Genomic DNA, 20,289 nt, shown 5'->3' on the forward strand with positions numbered 1-20,289 from the left:
TTCTGTGTTTCACCGTTATGTGGCAACGCTGGAGTGCCAGCGCCCACGTATCCAATTTAGCCCCGTGTGGAGTGCATGTCATCAGGCGGTCGTCAGAGAAGACATTGGCCTCAGCGCCAAAGAGCCCGTGATCGAGTCTCTTTAGAGCGCAAATAATAGCGAACGCCTCGCTCTCTCTGGTCGACCACCTCGCCTGAGTCGCGCCGAAGCGATGACTTGCGAACGCTATTCGGAAGTTCCGCGGGCTATAGGTGGCGCGCGAGGCAATTCAGTATGGCGCCCGGAGAGATGATCCGTGCGGCCGCGTAGGTACAGTAGCATAGGCGTGCAGCCGGTCTTTTTGTTCTGCACTTCGCACACAAGCAGCCATGCCGCCATCGTTTACACGCCCGTTGTGTCTTGGAGACATAATGAAACACATCGGACAAGAGGAGACGAGAATACGGTGCTTAATTGAAGGCGAGGAAGTCCTCAACGCCGGCCACCTCATTTGCTGTGGCCTAAAAGACTGCTCCCCTGCGTCGATGACAGTGCAAGGCCTTTGCTTGCAAACATCACATGTGAAGCAGAAGCCGCACGAAGTCAAGTGTGTTTATGGAATAGACGCCTCTTTGCAGGTATGTGAGTCTCCATTTGACGCATGTGATAACTGAGGCATGATCTCGTTTCATAGGCAGTGCGGTCCGAAGCGTTGTCCAAAGTCGCGCGCAGAGTAAAGAGCGTGCATGCAGCAGCGGCGCGCTTCAGCCAGATATGCAATGCACATGGTTTTGTCTCGGTTATGCTTGTCTACAGCGCGCGGGCAGTGCTGTGCGGATGAAATAAAGCGAAATTCTAAAGCGCCCGAGCGCAGCCGAGCAGAAATAACCGCACAGCCACGAGTACCTTGTCCGTACAAAAGCAGCTGCGATATGGCTTCAATTTACTTGCTTCGTAGCGCGTCACTGGAGTGCTCTACAAATGTAATCGAGTATGCATAGTGCGTAGTATATTTACTACGTTTTTGGCACTGTAGGTACACGTTCGCGACCCCCGTAACGATGTCTCCGCTGGAAGCGGCGGCGAGAGAAAGGCATGCACGGAAAGTGTAGTTAGAATCATTGCCGTTTGTGAGCAGTTGCAGCATTTTGTATGATTTTAAGGGTTTAACGTCGCAAAGCCATTACTACGAGAGAAACCGTACCGGAGCGCTCAGGGTTCTTTAACGTGCATCTAAATGTGACCGCCGCGGTCTAGATGGAATACACATCTTTCGGCTCAGCATCATAATCACTCAGCCACCGCTGCGACTCGGTTGCAATATTTGATTGTGTATTTCCCTCCTTTTTTTTCAGTGCCAATGCTCATGCAAAGCTGGAAAATCACAACGCTGCAAACACATCATTGCAATGTTGCTGTTTATGAACAGGCAAGAAACTTTTTTTTTTATTTTCCCAAGCAATCACATACATTGTTAATGAGCTGAAGTGGTTTTGAAAGTGCAATAAGCCCAACTTTTAAATCCTCTTCAGATGTCTCGTATCATTTCGAACATGAAAGGCAGTATATTTTTAAAGACTAACGTCTGTAATGTCTGTGTTCTATTCTTGGTTCATCTGCAGGACGGGCTTACAGAACCTGGAGCACCTGACATGCACAGACATGGAAAGGGCCTGGGGAAAATTAAAATCAAAGCCACTATACGAAGCACAAGAGCTCAAGGATTTGTGCCATGTACATGCGCAGCCACAACTGCAACTTAGTGAGCAGAGACTCCATGATATAAGACAGCGGCTCATCGCAGCAGTACCAGACAGTGCCCTTGCGCTGCACTTTCATGGCAGGTTCCAACCAACAGCAGTTGCAACTGATGCCCCCGCAACTTCCAAAGAGCATGTCATGGTGTGCCACATGGCTGCTGACGACAGAGTGATGCCATACGCAGAAATGCTTTTTCATGAAGCAGCATTCACTGATGAATTTAAGCTTACAATATACAGATCCTCATATATTAACTTGTCAGAGGCAGAGCAACACTTCTACAAGGATTATGTGCAAGTGTCGGAAGAAGCAGCAGTGAGGATCTGCACAGAAACGCGGTCTCAGGATAGCACAAAGTGGCGAAGAGAACGTCAAGTTCGAATAACTGGCAGTAAGTGCCGTGCATATTTCACTTTTTTACCCAGGGAAGACCGCTCATGGGAGCAAAAAGTGAGAGCAATGCTTTCCGATTGTTTCCGAGGAAACGAGGCTACTCGGTATGGCAAAGCTTGCGAAGAACTGGCTCTAGAAGAGTATTGTAAAGTGACGTCTAATGTTGTGACGAAGCTAGGGCTGCTTGTGAATCCCCTCGTCCCTTGGCTTGGCTACAGCCCAGATGGTGTTGTGTTTAAGAATGACTGTCCTGCCATCCTGATCGAAGTAAAAAGTCCCCTTCTGGGAAAAACACAGAAAGCAGTTGATATTGCTCGTGAAGGAAAACTAAAATACCTGACGAACGACGGCGAAAATTTGGTTGTGAACAAAAATCACAGTTATTTCTCACAAGTCCAACTTGGGATGTTCCTTTTGAACCTGGATATGGCACACTTCATCGTGTATTCGAAGGTACAATCACTGATCATAAATGTGGCGCGCTGTGACCACCACATTGATGAACTTGTGCGCAAACTGCAGTTCGTCTACTTTAAACATCTATTGCCAAAGCTGGCAAAAGTTGCATAAGTTTAGTTGCTACACTAACAAGTGCTCTTTGTAATGAATGAAGACTGCTTTGCATGGTGTATGAGATTTTAATAAATGTTTTCATAATAGTGCACAGAGAACCTGTGGTTGTTTTACTTGTTGCACTAGGAACACAGGCAATGCTAAGTGAAGGTAGGTTCAAGATATTGCAGAAAAGATGTAATTTGTGACTTGTACACCATAGGAACATACTGCTGTATGCAGCAATTGTAAAAGGTGAAAAAAGGGCAGTGAAGGAAAAATAACCAGTGCCAAAAATAGTCAGCCTGTGAGCTAGCCTTGCAGAAAACATATATCCCAAGGCAGCACTAAGACAACAGTTTCAAAATCACTTGTATGACTGTGAAGCATGCCCTACAACTCACTGAGAGCAAGATTTTCTGCGTCGGGGATAAATGTTCAAATTTGCTTTGCACGAAGCTACAATATCTCTACTGCAGATTCGAGAAGTTTCATTTATAGAGAACACAAGTACATGAGGGATGGAAGTTTACAAAAGCCAATTCCTGCATATCACAAACACATTTTCTTTAATGTCACAAGCAAGAAATATGTTTACAAAGTGCCAAATGCTTTGGTAGAACCTTAAAACACCGTATGGGAAGAAAAGTACAACAGCAGTGCGACATACAGGCAACATGAAATCCACGCTGCACAAAGAACCACATTCACAATATCATACAGTGCATGTTCTGCAGAAACGAACAGTAAATGACATTGTGTTTCACTAGTAGCCAAGCACAGAAACAACAGATGAGGATGACAGTTTGGAACACACAGTGTAAGTGATCACTAGTAGAACACACCACATGAGAAGCTGTGGCAACCGTCAAGTTGGCCGCGGCAGGAGAAACCAAAGAAGCTCTTTTGGTGCCGGTGGCGGTTTGAATCATACTTGGGCCTGAGGATATTTTCTGCTTGCTACAACACCAGTCACACAGCGCAGAAATTATGACCATGACGCTAACCTTACAGTCCAATAGACACAATTGCACTGAAAGAGTTACTGCAACTGTACACCCCCGCTAAACCGTTTTTCAGAGAGTATCGGAGCTGACAGGTTAACAATGCCTGCTATGATAATCATTATTTGGTCGAGCGCCCCAACAAGATCCCATGGCACAGGCCCCTTAAGCACTTTGAACACCTTCATGCGTTGGATGGCCCTCTCCACATGCACTCGAGCTCTGGCAATGTGAAGCGTTTTACTTGCATCCTCAGCAGAGAACTGCTCTTGAGATCGCAGGAATGGTGGCTGTACCACACCAAGGCCCAGTTTCGCGCACATGTCGTCGATGCAAAAGCCTTTATCAACCATTACATCATCTTCAAAGCTTTTCAGCTTGTCCAACACATCAGACTTTAGCACACAGGCTTTGTCTGATGCTCGGCCTCCAAATCCATTACTGAGGAATGTTATGAGCCCAGCAGGCGAGACCCCAACAAGTACCTTAGCCGTGTGGGTTCCCTTGTAATAAGAATATGTGAGGATGCGGCAAGACTGGCAGTGTGATTTCTCTACTTGAACTTCTGTGCAATCTAGGACAACCCGCACCTCTTGAAATTGCGAAAAGCAGTCAGGCATATTCAGCATTATTTCAAGTTTTGATGGCCATGGAATGGCTGCCTTCAGTATGGCAGCAAGGCTGCGAAGGGTGGCATAGAAATGCCTCTGCACTGTAGTTTTACTTGTATTGAATAGTGTAGCAAGGCAGGTGAGTGAAAGGCACGTTTTTAGGCGTACTAAAACAAGCACAACACGTTCATATACAGGAATTTCCGTGCTCATTTCGTCGACTAATGCCACCTCTTCAGATATAGCTAGGAGTGCACTTTTTGACTTGACACCAGTGAACGCTCGCACAGCTACATCTGTTGTCAGCAAATCAACAACTTTTCTCTTTCTTTGTGGTGTAGAAACTGTATCAACTTGTACACCTTTGTCTGTGTAGGAGTGACTGTGTCCTGCCAGTTGAAGCATGACCACTTCAGCATCTGTCATTGTAGGGTTGGTAGCAGTCTCGCTATCATGGGGGGCAGAATCAAATTCAGCTGCAAGGCACTTGTCTTCCACCTGCACAGAAATATGCTTATAAGCAAGACTTGAAACAAAAATATTGAAATTCCTTTTAACTTTGAACCAGGAGCTTAGGCCAGGATGACAAGTATGCAACGAAACATACTGTTAGTACTGCAATTTGCTGCAGTACCATCTGGAGAATAAGCATTGATGGTTACATAATTAGCAAGCACAGAAACCAGCCATACCCACATGTGTTGTAGTTCCCAACTCACCTCATAATAAAAAATCAAACTGGGATTGCTCTCTTTTCCCATCTTAGGTACAAACAGATCTTAGTATTCATCGCACTCTGATGCACTATCACTGCAAGGCTCGTGCAACAGGAACAACTAGTTACAGAAAAAGTGATTTTCAATTATTCATGCTCCTCTCAAATACCGTTCTCATCGGTGCTTGCAGGCTCCCTCTGCCCTGTTATGATTACCTAATGCACATCTTGGCAAAACAAATTTCCACAAACCTTTCATTTATACACTGACAGCAGCAAAAAAGATATGTAGCTACAACATCAGCACTAAAATATATAGAAAAAGGTAGTAACATACCGTTTACATCTCAGTTTTCTATGTGCCATGCAAAGAAAATTTTCCTGCAGTGTTAATATTTAGCTACTAAGGCATTCATTAGCTGCACAAGTTATCTGAAGGAATTTGAGTTGTGCATATGTCACACTGTGGATCATTAGATGCTAATATCGTACTCAGTGGTTCTGCATTCCACAATAGATGTTTCAGTATACCTTAACGAAAGCTTAAGGAATACCGTCAGTGTCTGCACACATTACCTGCATGACGAGATGTGTAAAGGATAGTGTAGGAAATGGATACCTGATGTCAGAGTATGTGAGCATTTTCGAGCAAATGTAATGCTTCAGCACAGACGAATGTGGTAAGTCAATGCTCACCACAGACATCCCTGTAGATGTGTCTCCACCTGAAGGGACCAATGGTGGAGGCAATGGGTCCGAGATGCCACTGGGTTTGGGCAGCATTACTGAAAAAAAAAAAAAAAAAAAAAAAAGCGATTGTACATACATGTGCATTTCTCTGCCATAACAAAGAACTAAAAGTGCTACTACGTTAAGCTATGTGATCAGTTATGTACCTTATAAAGCTATGCTTCAGTTGATTCCAGTGTCCTAATTTGTACAGCATAGACTATAAAACAAAACTTGACAGAGTGAAATTAGTATGTAATAAAGAAACCCGGCATTAATGCAACCATGTCTCAATCAGGTTTGAAAAAATAACTTACCGTGGTTATCCCTAGCGGATGCTCGTGCAGCACGGGCTGCTGATGATTGTGCTCTTTGAAGATCCTTGTGGTCATGGGATCTCTGTGGTAGGCATTGGGAAGGTACCGCTGTTTTCTTCAGCCTCTTGCGAACTGGTGTCCATACATCTGGATCTGTGAAGCAAATTATGAGCTTATCCATTAACTAAATGCAGTTATACTATCTTCCTCTGACAATGCTTTGAAAGTGTGGCACTATTATGGCAGAAAATCTGTGTAAGTCGCATCACTCCGCACAAGCTACGAATTTTTGCAAACTGCTGCAGCACTTCACTGCTTAGGTACAGCCTTACATTGCTTCCACTGAGGGTACTCCGTGCATGAAACTGTGGCAATTTTGCCCGTGCTAGAATGCGGTATTGCGCACTACGCTGAACTGAATCGTAGCTGTCCTGCACTACACTCACGGGCTGCTATTTCGCTGCAGTGGGTGACTTAGCCAATATTAGCTTTGAGCAGAAATAAACAAGAAACTTGTGCCCACATCTTCTTGCGTGTTCCCGTGAAGCTACCAAGGGGTATAAACGATCTCGCAGATTATGGATTTTGAGGTGTCGAAGCGGCTCAGCCCGAGAGGTTGTCGTAGTGGAGGCCTCCGAATTAATGTAGACCATGTCGTGTTATTTAACATGCGCTCACATTGCACAGCGCAAGGCCGTTTTTTTTTTTTTTTTTTCATTTCACCCGCGACCTTGCGATTGATTAACGAGCTGAACGCCAAAGCTTCCGAGCCGCCGCGGTGAGTACCGTCACACAAATGAGCAGCTATTAGTGGGCTGGAAAGATCTCACGACGGTGCATTTACACAAATGAGCAGCTTGACACTAACAGCGCGCTTAGCCACGCATTTCATTGCAGCTCCCTTCCACATCCTGGGATCCGCATTTGTCAATCGCTCATTCCTCGCGCGCACACACTGCAGAAATATTGGCGATTTTCTAGTTGCACTAGACAATCGACTTGTGCTATCATAATAGTCAGATGAATAGAACGTCGCTTACCAATACGGCTCCAAAAGAAGTCGTCCTTCACAAAGTGGGCACTGCACACCTTCATCGGCGGTGTCACACGCTTCCCGATGCGCAACTTGATCACCCATTGTTTCTTCAGACGGGCGTCAGCGGGAAAAGAATGTAGACTTGTTTGTCCACACACTGCCCGATTTGTGCACTGCGGCACGCAGCACATCCTGTTACTCTTGTACTTTCTTTGTTTCATCGCAAGCAGCTTGAAGACGCCGCGGATCACGCGCAGGGCGAACAAAGGAAGTAAAAAAAAATGCGAAGTCCTAGCTCCCGACCGCCCGCATTCATGGAGGGAGAAACTCAGGCCTGCCCGCGCCGATCATCCCAGTGGCGTTTCTCGCCCTCGCCGGTGTGCGGCGCCACCATCTACGGAACTTGCGAATAGGCCTCTCATCGCACTTTTCCGTCGCCTGTGCCAAACAAGTCCCAGCAACCGTTGCTGATGCATCAGTGAGCAGCCAGTATGGCTCGGGAGATTGCGGAGTGCTCAACGCCACTGTTCTGCAGAGCGAGTCCTTCGGCTCTTCTAATACGCACTGCGCATAATCCGACCGCAGGATCAAGTTGGAGACTCCTCGCTTTGTCAGCGCCGTCAGTGGGCCAGCTATTTTAGCATGCCCAGACACGTTCTCACATGCATTTCTCGAGCTCTCATTGCCGACCTGCACTGTTCGAAACCTTTCAAGCTGGCTAGACAACGAAACTGCATCTTCTCTCTCACTTGAATCAGCTTCCTCTCGTGAATAGTCGACGTTCAGTGCCTCGCTTACTTCGCATACCAATGCCTCAGAATTCTGATTTTTTGCGTTTGCAACTTCTGCAACCGGCCGACCACCGATTTCAGTACGGGTATTTGTGCACACCGCCTCACTGGTCTCATTTAGCAGTTGCCAGTCCTCTAATGACAGCAAACAGTTCACCCCATCGGTCAGCTCACCAGTGAGGGCACATACTATGCCTATTTTTTTATTTGCAACTGTTCCTGGCTTAGATATTTTGATAGGAATCGTCGCCAACTTCGCCTGAATTGAGCTGCCGAAAGCCGACATTAGCTTCACTGTCCCTGATGGTTGCGTCAGCTCCTGTGGCAGTATGCTCTCTCGTATTACAGTTATTTCACTACCCGTATCAAGAATTGCCTCTGTGCGAACGTCTGCGCACACCAAGTCTACAAACTGAAGTTTTGACGAGGCTGCCTTCGAACTTTGCATCGGCGCTTCAACTCTAGCAGTTAAACCCGTAATTTGGTTAACCACTGGTCCTTTTACCTCTGTCTGATCGACCAGCGCGACCTTCTGCACCCTCTGCCCGTGCCCATTTTCTTGTTTTTGGCGCGGTTCATTTCCCGTTGCTTGCGGGCAATTCCTAATAATGTGCCCCTGCCCATGGTATAGGTGGCATTTTACTGTGCGCTTTTCAGCATTAATCTGTTTTTGGCTCATTTGCTGTACTGGCACTGTAACCTGCTTTGTAGCCCGGCCTTTACCTATTGCCTGCTCAAAGATTTGTAGAGCCTTTGATAGCTCTTTAGGCTTCAGCCAACTCTCTCCTTCGCGAAGGCGACATATTCAGTGCCCTCCGTGCTGAGACCTGCCTTAATGCGATCGGACACCATTAGATCGGTCAGCGCCTCTTTTGAGTCCACCTCTCTAGCCTGGATGTAGTATGCTAGGTACGTTTTCATGCGCGATACAAACTGAGCCCATGTCTCCTCCTTCATTTTCACAGCTTTCTCAAATCTTTCCAGGTACTCAGTTGGGGTTAGCTTTAGTTCACTTAGAACTGCTGCTTTTATGGCCTCATAGTCCGTACATTCTGCTCCGTCGAGGTTACGAAGCAAGTACCGGACTCGCTCTGTCAGCGCTGGCATAATTAAATGCACTCGGCTACTGTACGGCACACTGAATGTAGCGAACAGCTTCTCCACCTCCTCAAACCACAGTGGCACATCAGCATCGTATGGCATTCTGTAGCCCTTAAGGACTTTCGCACACTGTGTTATTGAATCTGGACCTATACCTCGCTCATCGCTCCGTTCCGACCCAAGCGGTGACAGTCAACCACTCGACAGCCCAAGCTCCATCTGCTTTAAGGCTAGTCACTCCTGAGATTCAATTTCACGCATTCGTAGCTCCATTTCCATCTTTAACTCCATACCGCGAATAGCCATCCCCTCTGTTTCGGCTCCTGTCGCGCCTAGTGACAATATTGGTCTCTGGTCGCCGGCCTGTAACCTGCTCTCCACATTGAAATCACCCTCCATAGTCACTACCTCACTCTGATCAGTAACCATTTATACTCCGCCCTCTAGCGATTGCTGCTCCTGTTGCGGCTTTGAGCTCGATTCACTCTCAGGATTAGATTCGTTTTCTTTAGCGGCTAGCATTCTCCTCGTCTCAACCAACAGCGCCACGAAGCAACCACCATGCCAACTTTAACAAACGCAAGAAATCTCACTCACCCGGCACAGATCTTTTGCTGTCTGCCGCCAAGAGCTCGGATGATGCGTCCGCTCCAACAGCGTCGGCGGCAGCCGAGGTAGAGTCGTCCATTAACGGTTCCTCGCTGCTCCGTGTCGAATGGCCTGTGGTTGCCGGTGCAATGCTTGACCTTGTAGGTGAGACGTGCCGAACCCTGTCGAGCTGCGCCAGTAGAATTTATATCCTTCGTTCCTTTTAAGAAGGCTCTTTAAACCCTTACTGTTATGTAGTTCGGCGTAGAGAACACCAGGAGGCGTACTTGAAGATGATGATGGTAGATCATATATTTACAGCATGACATATATATACAGAGAGTAAAACTGGAAGTTCAAATGAATTTACAAAAAACAACACTGCGCTACTTTACTCTTCCACCTAACTAGTTAGAGCCTAAGCAGAACAGCCGCATTACATGCCTACACATGGAGCCCCACCTCCGACTGGACTCGACTCTCTTGGATCACGTCTCATTTTACACCTTCACAAAACAAAGAGATAGGGGCGGTCATTTTCAGAGGCCAGCCCCACACATCAACTGTCCAATAAGGAAATATGCTGGATGGGCACGGCCCCATGGGTTGGCCTTAGCCTCTAACCCAGGGCCCCACTAGCAATACAAATTACAACTAACCAAGCACAGCGAAACTCTTTCCCCAGTGAGGGTGTCGAACCCTCTTTTCTCGGGAGATTTTCTTCCCACTTGTCTCCCGCACACCGCCGCCTCATCCACGCTGCCGCTGCTGGCTGAATCCTTTCCACAGTGCATTGCCCCGCGCCAGCCGTGTTTACCACTACGAGCAACGACATGGAAAGGGAAAGATCAACCAGCCGGTATTCTGCAGGCCTGGCGCCGGATTAAAGGGGAGCTTCTGGCTTGCCCGCTCTGAGCAAAATACCCGAGTCAACTCCTGAATGCTTCTTTTTTTTTTGTACGCAAGCTTGCCATAAGGCATATTATATAAACTCATGTAAATGGTTTTCCGTGAGGAACTGGAGCAGGCTCCGCTCTTAGCGTTGTCGGTGAGCCATTTAGAAAAGTCCTCTTCCCTTGTTGTGGTTAGTCCCACTTCGCGCAGAATCTGTGTCCTTGATGCCCTTGTCCCTGCACAACTCCATAGCAGGTGGCGAACATCCACTTCTGCAGCTTGTGTGGAACACTTCAGGCATGTGGTTGGTCCGATGTCTGCTTGCGATTCCCATCGGCATTTTACCGACGGGGTAAGGGCCGCCCCAGCTCTTATCCTTCTAAGGGAAACCTCCTCCAATCTCGTTAAGTTACGAGGGGGTGGGAATGTACACGGGGGAATGAGGGCACGTGTACTTTTCCTTAAAGAGGATGATAAGATGGGAACAGCGGAGCGGGGATCGAAAGGTAGCCTGGTGGGGGGCGCATTAGTGTGTGGAACTTCGTGTGTGAGGTGGTCAACTTTTCTCTGCTCAGCGTTCTCAGCATTGTCTTGTGTCCAATGTATCTGGATGCTTATCTTTGTTTTTTTATTGAGTGCGTGCATTTCCTGGGTAACACATAGCGTCTTCGTCACTTTGTTCAGTGTTTTTATGGCGGCTAAGGAGTCTGTATAGATGTGGGCTTCTGTTATCGAATCTATTTTATTTATGGCCTCTATAGCATCGCGGATTGCATAGAGTTCCATCACAAAGCGGGTCCGGGTATTCTAAAACATATTCTTTATGTACCTTTAGTTCGCTGTGTATTGGACTAGTAGCTGCTGTTCTACCGCCATTTTCTATATTGATGCGTCCGTATATGCAGTGCAGATACCTGGAAGTGCATCAACCAGAGGTCGAGATGTCAGCTTTTCTTTGCGACGAAGCCGAATGGTCTTGTTTGTCGTAATAGTCGTGAATTCCCACGGAGGGGGCTCAGCCATTGGTGGTGTTCGAATTGCCACCTCGTTGTACAAGGATGCTATGGGCATAACGTACTTTCGCTTCATATCCCTTGTTGCCTCTCTTTTGTCGCATCTGGAGACAGGATAAACTTCCCTTCGCACTGCTCAAAGTCGCAGTGTAAAAAAAAAGACTGAAGGGTCAATTGGGCGCTCGCTACCGGCCAGTACGAAGGGTGCCATACATGCGAGCACCTGGCAGCACGTTCCGCTACGCATGTTCCCACGAATGACCTTCGGGCTAAAACGGTCCCGCAAATCCGGCGCCGACGGTCCGGTCGGCTCTCCCTACACGCGGCACGCTTGTAGAAGGGGGACCGCTTCTACAATACCAGAAGCAGACAGGCAGGTGGCGGCGCCGTGCAGAGACGCGCACCTGCAAATGATTAACCTCGGGCGCGGCCCTACAATGCTATTCTGTCAGTGGTCGCTGGTGTGCTTTCCCGTGGCCTCACAGTGTTTCTTGATTTGTGAAACGATGGCTAGCTGTGATTGCATTTGGGATAGAACAGAGTGCTCCGTTTACTCGTGTTTTCAATTGCACGTGCGGACACAACAGAAAACAGTATGCCGCAAGTGCGAGCGCATATCATGGCTGTTGTTCACGAAGATGTTGAGGTGCGTCTAAACCGCTCATTTACGCATTACTTCCCTTGGAGCAAGTGGCGGTAATCATCAGCACAGTAGCGCTAAAAGCCCATTTGATGCAGGCCTTGTTGTGTGGTCTTCTGCTAGTCAACGCCGCAAAAGCCGGCTTCCTCGGCGGAGGAGCGGAGGATTCGGAGGCGATGGACTTGGTGGCCTGAGTGGCGGTTTCCGAGGCCACGGTGGAGGCGGCAATGGAGGTGGCGGCTACGGAGGTGGAGGCTACGGAGGGGGCACCTCGTACTCTTACCTCGTCCGCGCTGTTACTAATTCGTCCGGTGGAGGTGGATTGGGCGGAGGCTTCGGCGGATACGGCGGCCGCTTGGGAGGATATGTAACGGCTACGGAGGTCGATACAGCGGTGCAAGATTCGGCGGCGGCGGGTATGGCGGTGGTTTGGGAGGTTTCGGCAGGGGTGGATACGGCGGTGAAGCCGGTGGTGGGGCCCCAAACGTGATCATCATCAAGACTGGAAGTGGTGGAGGCCTTGAAGGAGAATTTGGAGGAGGACTTGGTGGCCACGGCGGTCTCGTTAGAGGCAGCTACGGTGGTGGAGCATACGGTGGCGGATACGGCGACTGCCACCATGGCGGTTGGCACTAAGTGGCAAGCTACCGCTTGCGAGCCTGTTCGCATTGCTTAAAAGAGAAGCCTGAAAGAAGAAAGAAGAAGTGTCTTCCTGCTAAGGTGGCTTCATCGCTCCTCTGAAAATTTTTGCCGTCCTTGTAAGCACCTGTCCTGTCTCCAGAGAAGTGGATCCTCTAGTTCCGAGGAAGCTCCAGACGTCCTCTCGGCGTCCGGTTGATACCTCCGGCGCATGCTACCCATGCATGATTGCAGCTCAGGTCGGCACGGAGGCTACGCCTAGTGCTGCCGCTGCCACGCTGGCAGAGGTAGCTTCGCCGAAGTTGCTCGCTGCAACTCCTGCCCTGCCGTCGACACCTCAACCTGACAATCGGACTCAGGCCCAGCTTGGTGCTCCCGGTTCTTCAGCACCAGCGCTCATTCAGCCTTCTCAAAATGCACAACAGCGCGTAAGTGAACTGTTCTCTGGGCGGAGCACGGCTATGGCCACCCAGTTAACATGCCGAGATGGACATCTAACAGTGCGACCTGAGGAGACTTTCTCTGCAATGGATTTATCGGCTCCACCATCCGTATCAACGAGCACCCGTGCCCCTTACAAACGTCCTTCGGAAGATAATCAACCGAATTCGTCCTCGTCAAGTGGTGGCTATCAAGGAAAGCGCCCCTGTTTAACTGTCGAAAACCAGGTTGCACCTACACCGGGATCGTCATCTTACAAAGTGGCGATTAAATCTCTAGCCAACAAAAGCCTCACCGATATACTAAACAGGATCATCCAGGCCAACTTGGACGCGTGTCTCGGAACCAGATGTTTTCGGGGCTTCACGGCAAGGAAGAAGTCAAACACTATATCTGTTTGGCTCCCGACACTTACTGCGGTGGAACGTATCTAAACGCTTAGTTATAGTTCAGCCACAAGTGATATCTCAGTGCCTGTGCAAGTGTATCTAGTTGAAGGCTCCGACTTGCAGCGTTGCGTCGTTTACAACGTCGACATAAAGGAAGATCAAACCTCCTTCAACGTGAGCTGTACTGCCCAACGCACCGAGTCATACAGGCCCGACACAGAGGAAAGGGGCGTTCCTGCATGATCACCTTGCAAGGCCCTCCGACACTCCCAGCCTGTCTGTACTACTACGGCTGCATATTAAAGCCGCGGCCGTATAAACCGAGTGTGGTTTATACTGTTACAACTGTTTTCGGGCAGGCACATGCGCAAATCTTGTCCTTTTGCTACTGCCGATGAAGGTGCGTCTGAAGAAAAAGTTACGTACCGATGCGGCCTCTGCAAATCGGACGACGACGAGATAACATCTCCAAGTTGTCCAACAAAGCAAAAGGCAACGCAGAAGGCTCGTCTTCGGAACGCTAAGCATTGGCCAGTAGAAGACATGACACCAATGCAGACATCCAATCGCTTTGCAGCTCTCCAGTGGGATGATGACGAGTGGCCAGAGCTTCCTGAGCCCGCTTCGAATGCACCTCCAGCTAAGACAAAGTCTAACGATACGGGGCTCAAGAAACGCCGTCGACAACAGCCAATACAGCAGCGTACTGATCTACCAGACGACGATATGGATGTAGTGGATGAGCAAATCAATCGTCTCTTAGCAGAGGTCTCTAAGCTCCGACAACACCGCGAAATGCTTGCTCGACGTCGGCGAGCTGCAGAAGTAACCGCCAAATCTAGTAATTGCCCAACACCGCCGCCTTCATCCCGCGCAACAGGGCCATTTGCTGCCTCTTCCCAGTGTACCACAACGCCCAATGATAACACTGGAACATCGCTGCTCCGCTATATGGTCAACCAGTTGTCCAACCTGACATCTGTGATACTGCAGTGCTTGGACTAGCACACGAAAATGCTGAAATCCGGTCGTCCTGGTGTACTACAGTGGAACTGTAGAGGCATTTCCACGAAGGTGGCGGAGCTCAAGACCCGACTGCGATTTAACAAGCTTCGGGTGTGGGCTATGTTACTTCAGGAAACGAACGCCTTGCCATCTATTCCGGGCTTCAGCGGCTACGTGTCTCCTTCAATGACCGCCCGTCGCGTGCAGACTGCTTCTCCCCCGGGAAAGACGGCGGTATATATTGAAACGCGTATTTCTCATGTGCGCCTTTCTCTCGAAAACTGGTGCACATCAAAGAGGTAGTATCAGTTGCTACGAAATTTCTGAAAGGAACCGTTGTTCTTGTTTCATATTACGTTCGACCAGCTGGAGGCGCCTGTTCCCGTATTAATCTTGGCTGGTTATTAAGTGTTCGTTGGCAATACCCCGGATGTCCAATTTTAGTCGGAGGCGACTTTAACGCCCCTCACCCGGATTGGGGGTATCCGACTGCAAGCACTCGTGGTAGGAGTGTGCGGGACGCCTTCACTGATGCCCTGTTTGTTCTGCTTAATCACCCTGGGACAGCAACACGTCCTGTGCGTCACATACGTAGTGCTGCCTATGCTCCAGACTTGACGTGGTGGTTGGGCGATGGCACATGGAGCCAGACTGCTGGGGAAGTGATCACCACCCTATCCTCATCGGTCTCCATCCCTCCCGTCTCCGCCCTTTACGCCGCACATGTTCTGTGATAAACTGGGACAGCTTTCGCTCATGTCTCGACAGTATGTCTTCAGATTCGCCGTCACTCCTTGTTGACCGTATACAGAGAGCACTAAACAGCGCTACGACTACTACCTGGATTGATGTAGGTCGACCGGCACCAGATCTCGGCCTGCTTAACTTGTGGGCAGCCCGCCGTCAAGCTGAGCTGGCTGCTACGCGAGACCCTACTTACAGGCAGGCACGTACGCGACTGAATTATCTCACTGCGAAGGCTCGGAGATATGAACGCGATCTCTCGCGACGCCAGTGGCATGCATGGTGTGAACAATTTTCTGATAAATCATTGAATGCCTCACTCTGGCGAACGTTTCGTGCAATGGAACACCGTCGTCGTTCTACTGACGCAGCAGCAACAGCATTCTTTGCGGCTAATCTGTCACCGGGCGATTTCGCCAAAGAAGCTGCTCGAAAATTTTTCCCAAAATAAGGTATACTGCCTCCTTCAGCTGCAAATCTTAATTTGGCAGGTGTCCCTGCAGACGCATGGAAACTACCATCTGCCGCCGACGCAGATGGAATTGCGAGCCCCTTTTCGATGTGTGAGCTGCTGGCTGCAATTGACGATGCAAAACGGAAAACAGCGCCCGGCCTGGACAAAATTCAGTATGAGGTTTACAAGAGCCTCAGTACTGCTGCACTTCCTCAACTACTAGACGCCATAAACAAAGTGTGGCTTGATGGTGTCGTACCCGAGAGTTGGAAAACCGCTGTCGTGATCCCTATTCCCAAACCTGGGAAGTCTCCAACAGACTTCGCCAACTTACGACCAATCTCCTTAACATCAACTCTTTGCAAGTTCGCAGAGAAAATGCTAGCCACACGACTTTCTTGGTGGCTTGAACAGTACGGTTGTTATCACCCTGCTCAAATTGGATTTCGTCCATACATAGGTACAGAGGACGGGTTGGCTTTCTTGGCATCAGCAGTTCTATCATCTACCCGCAGCCGCAATGTACGTACCATATTAGCAATGGACGTTGAAAAGGCATATGACAACATCAGTCATGCTGCAATCCTGAATTCCATTGACATGCTTCATCTCCCTCCGAGAGTACGCAGGTTTGTTGCATCATTTTTGGACGTAAGAAAATTTGCAATACGCCTCAGCGGTGACACTGTTGGTTCATTAGTTTCACTACGTGGCGTGCCCCAGGTATCAGTATTATCTCAGACGTTGTTCAATATTACTTTCATCCCATTGGCTTGGCGCTTACATGATATCCCTGAAATCAAGTTTTTGCAATACGCAGATGATATCACGGTATGGAGCACTCACCATGATCTTCTCACTCAAGAGGCCGCCCTTCAATCAGCATTAGACGTAACCTCTGATTACGCATCCTCCATTGGCCTTCAACTTTCTGTGTGTAAAACTTCATACACATCAGTCGCCAACCGCTGCGGACGCCGTAAACACACCTCAAATCCAATTCGTATCTCTCTATCAGGCACCCCGATACAAGAAAGTTCGAGCCTGAAAATTCTGGGCTTAACAATTCACCAATCAGGATCTGCGACTGCTTGACTTTCTCAGGCAAAAAAAGCAAGAGCTTCAAACTATGAGTTTAATAAGAATTGCACCTAAAACGGGTGGTGCTGGCTCGTCTGTTGCACGCTAGTTAGTGAGGGCGCTTCTGCAGCCACGTATTGTTTATCAGGCCCAGTTCCAGCATTTTACAAGAGCACAATGGGATCGCCTTGAAGCCGTAAATCGAGAAACTATGAGGACCATAACATGCCTTCCACGACTCACACCGGTCGTAGCTTTACAGGAGAATGCGCAGCTCAACACCATCGATGAACTGGTGCAGCAGCGCCGTGATGCTCGCAGACTCAAGGTCAATTTGTCACATTCCACGCAAGCACTGAGGGCGTATGCAACGTCACAGATTATTCTTCAGCCACCTGCGCCGGTTCTCCCTCCCTGGAACTTTATACAGTTAGGGGACAACAAGTCAACTGACCTCCGCAGACCAACGTTTGCCAACTCAGCATCGTTGCTTCGCCAGAAATTTGAAGAGCAAGATACTCACCTGCCTCAAAATTCCATAGTAGTGTACGTAGATGGAAGCCTGCAAGGCTGTGAAGCCAAAACGGAAATCTACTGTCCACAGAGACCTAGCCTGAATCAGACAACTACGTTTCAGCTTTCGGAACCACTTACATCTTTCTGCGCTGAGCTCGTGGCAGTTCAGGAGGCGCTCTGCTCCGTGGCTTCCATAACCATGCTCCCTACAGCCCACGTTGTCATCCGCACTGACGCACTTCAAGCAGTACGTCTGCTCCGAGGTGTCAGCCGCTGCCCTAAAATTTGCCAAGACGTCCACCAGCTTGCGGCGCGCATCCCGCAATCAATACGCATTGAGTGGGTCCCACGGGATCTGCTGCCTTCCCAAAGTCAAGCTGATTTAGCAACCCGCCTCGTGAACCAAAACGCATCAATCACGCGGCTCCTCGAAGTGGACGACGCTACCCTCCTTTTGTCAAGAAAGGAGCACCTACGGCGCCGCACACGTGCACTTATCCCTCCGTGTGCGATATCCCTTCCCCGCGGTCTCACCCGTGCAGAGGAGGTTGCGCTTAGGAGGATCCGGGTCAGTGTTGCCCTTACACCAGCTGTGACTAGGACGTGGTCATACTTCCAACCCTTATATCCTCGCCCAGGATGCCCGATCTGGGAAAACGAAGATGTCGAGGCCGACATCCACCACTTGCTGTGGGACTGCCCAGCCCTCAAACCAACACAAATCCGGCACCTGAGCATAGCTAGCCTTTCAGCAACCAATCCTGCCTCATACGTCACTTGGACGCAGGGACCTCATCATCGCTCACTTCTGGACTTCATAAAATCAGCCAACCTTTTTCCATTCATTTAATCATTTATTCATCCTTCATCTCATACCTTTCTGATGCCCTGAGGCAATAAATATCGACTAAAAAAAAGGCCTTCGTTCTGGCAGCATATATTCGAAGCTCCATCCGCTCGGTGAAAATTACCGACAAGCAGGTTCGCTCTGCCACACTGTACTATTGGAAACTGAAAATAGTGAGGAATGTGTAGCTGTCTGTAAGGTTCTTAGAGCATATCAAAGGAAATAATTCTAACGGTTACTAAACATTAGAAAAATAGTGCTGTTCTCGGCGTTAACAATAATTTTATATATGTACATATATACGTAACGATACAGTATGACTAGTGTATCATTAGCTGCTTTATAATTGTTTCGCTAGTAATGTTCTGGAAGTTAGCTGTTATGGTCTTCATAGTAGAGGAGGTTCATTCATCTTTATGACGTAAAATTGCATAGGTGTCTAGTCTACCAAGCTCACTCATATGAATTCTTTCTGGTCGCATTTTGCAGCTCTGGACTTCAAGAAAAGATGCAGCATCCACCCTGGTCATATCGTTCCCCACCTGACTGCGGCACCGGCGGCCATTTAGAAGAAGTTCGAGTAGGCTATACCTCAAGAGTCACCGCGAAAGTGAAGTGTTTATCGCGTTGTTTTTGTTAGTCGTTAATTTTGTACCGAGCCAAGTCATCATCACAGGGTTTCACTGCCTACATGAAATACACAGCTCCTGAATAAAAAAGTTATGAGACATTTTGTAGTTTCCCCCACCGAAAAGATAACACCTTAAGCTGCTGAATTTCATGGTCCTGCATGGATAGAGGTATGTGATGAATATCAGTTGAATAAAAAATGACAAAAACAATTATGACTACGACTCATTCTGGAATATTACATTTATAGGTGAAAGTGAGTAATTTTCAACAATTCTTGCACTTACGTCTCAGCTAGAAATCATAAGCTTTCAGTCTAGAGGAAGCTATGGGGATCGAATCCCGTTGTAACGAAGTGTTCGCACGTTGAACTTTCTTGACGGCACGACGGCTCCGCCGCATTGAAGAAAGGGACCAGACGATTTCGTTTGATAACACAAGTTAACTGAATTTAATAAAGATGAACTCAAACAATAATTAAAGCGAATCCAGTAGTACCAAATAAACAACTAATTCAAATTAACAACACATCAGTCCGCCAACGCGACATCTTCCGAGCAGGGGTCCCGAGCAGCAGCTCGGATGGTCGCCGTCCTCCCTTACTTGCCGCCAAAACCCCTCTGTCAACGTTCTTCAGGATTCTCCAGGCAGTGTTTGTTACCAGGCGGAAATGCGCTTGTCGGAGCCAATGAGACGACTTTCTTTACAGCTGAGAAACCAATAGGACGCCGGTGCCCGCGAGGTTGTTTCCTGGCGAGCACCGCGTGAATTTCTAGAAGACGCGGCGCATCTCCGCCTGGCACCCAAACACACAAAAGGTAAACCAAAAACACATGGGCCGCAAGGACGCAGACGGCACAAAACACAAAGCTCCGTCCGTGCTCTCAGCCGTCGCCCCCAAGCCCTCAGGCGTTAACCGGTTGGGACGCGAGCTTTCAACAGCTCGCCTCCTTCACAGCCGTTAACCATTTTCCGAACGGCGTACACGTACATCGTGAATACCCCCCCAAGAAGAAGGGGAAAGCACAGCGACGCCGTGCAAAAGAAAAAAAGGACCGCTCCCCGGCTGTGCACGGGTCCGGAAAACGGCGCGCGACATAGGCATAGCTCGCTATGCGACACCTCCCCCCTATGAAAAAGAGTGTCCCACTCGGTCACAATCATGCCCGTACAAATAAACCGCAAGGAAATGCTATGAATAACTATGTACAAGGTTCAAAAATGAAATTACGTCTACCGGATAGGACCACACAACAATACCAAAATTGGATAAAATATACGCAATGCCGAAAAAACGAGAAAATATAAATGTCAGGTGAAACAGATTACAACCAGGAAGATAGAGAAGAACACTTACACGCAATAAAACATTGGCATATCAGTCAAAATGTTACAGGGCACACTCAAAATGTCCACTTGC

General features: G+C 48.6%; 2 protein-coding genes and 1 pseudogene across 2 annotated transcripts; 1 reads left to right on the top strand and 2 right to left on the bottom strand.

Moving 5' to 3' along the window:
* The first annotated feature begins 233 nt into the window (after nucleotides 1–233).
* Nucleotides 234–2,804, top strand: LOC146203303 (uncharacterized). Its single transcript, XM_084588660.1, has 3 exons — nucleotides 234–617; nucleotides 1,335–1,408; nucleotides 1,602–2,804. Exons 1-3 carry the CDS (start codon nucleotides 369–371, stop codon nucleotides 2,701–2,703), a joined length of 1,425 nt encoding a protein of 474 aa, XP_084444786.1. The 5' UTR covers nucleotides 234–368; the 3' UTR covers nucleotides 2,704–2,804.
* A 716-nt stretch (nucleotides 2,805–3,520) lies between these two features.
* On the bottom strand, nucleotides 3,521–7,505 carry LOC146203304 (uncharacterized). The gene is made up of 4 exons (XM_084588659.1): nucleotides 7,102–7,505; nucleotides 6,062–6,214; nucleotides 5,712–5,800; nucleotides 3,521–4,798 (listed from the first exon to the last, which is right to left on the bottom strand). The coding sequence occupies exons 1-4, from the start codon at nucleotides 7,316–7,318 to the stop codon at nucleotides 3,728–3,730; spliced, it is 1,530 nt and encodes a 509-aa protein (XP_084444785.1). The 5' UTR covers nucleotides 7,319–7,505; the 3' UTR covers nucleotides 3,521–3,727.
* Nucleotides 7,410–9,208, bottom strand: LOC146203305 (uncharacterized; annotated as a pseudogene).
* Nucleotides 9,209–20,289: the final 11,081 nt, after the last annotated feature.

This window comes from Amblyomma maculatum, chromosome 1, assembly GCF_055883805.1.
Source record: "Amblyomma maculatum isolate TAMU_Amacu chromosome 1, ASM5588380v1, whole genome shotgun sequence".
NCBI classification, from domain to species: domain Eukaryota; kingdom Metazoa; phylum Arthropoda; class Arachnida; order Ixodida; family Ixodidae; genus Amblyomma; species Amblyomma maculatum.

Excerpts from the sequence above, each read along its gene's own strand:
- LOC146203303 (XM_084588660.1), top strand. The coding sequence starts at position 369 with ATGCCGCCATCGTTTACACGCCCGTTGTGTCTTGGAGACATAATGAAA. Across the intron at positions 618-1,334 it reads GAATAGACGCCTCTTTGCAG|TGCCAATGCTCATGCAAAGC; the intron begins GTATGTGAGTCT and ends CTTTTTTTTCAG. Across the intron at positions 1,409-1,601 it reads ATGTTGCTGTTTATGAACAG|GACGGGCTTACAGAACCTGG; the intron begins GCAAGAAACTTT and ends GTTCATCTGCAG.
- LOC146203304 (XM_084588659.1), bottom strand. The coding sequence starts at position 7,318 with ATGAAACAAAGAAAGTACAAGAGTAACAGGATGTGCTGCGTGCCGCAG. Across the intron at positions 6,215-7,101 it reads CTTCTTTTGGAGCCGTATTG|ATCCAGATGTATGGACACCA; the intron begins GTAAGCGACGTT and ends TTTGCTTCACAG. Across the intron at positions 4,799-5,711 it reads CATCTACAGGGATGTCTGTG|GTGGAAGACAAGTGCCTTGC; the intron begins GTGAGCATTGAC and ends ATTTCTGTGCAG.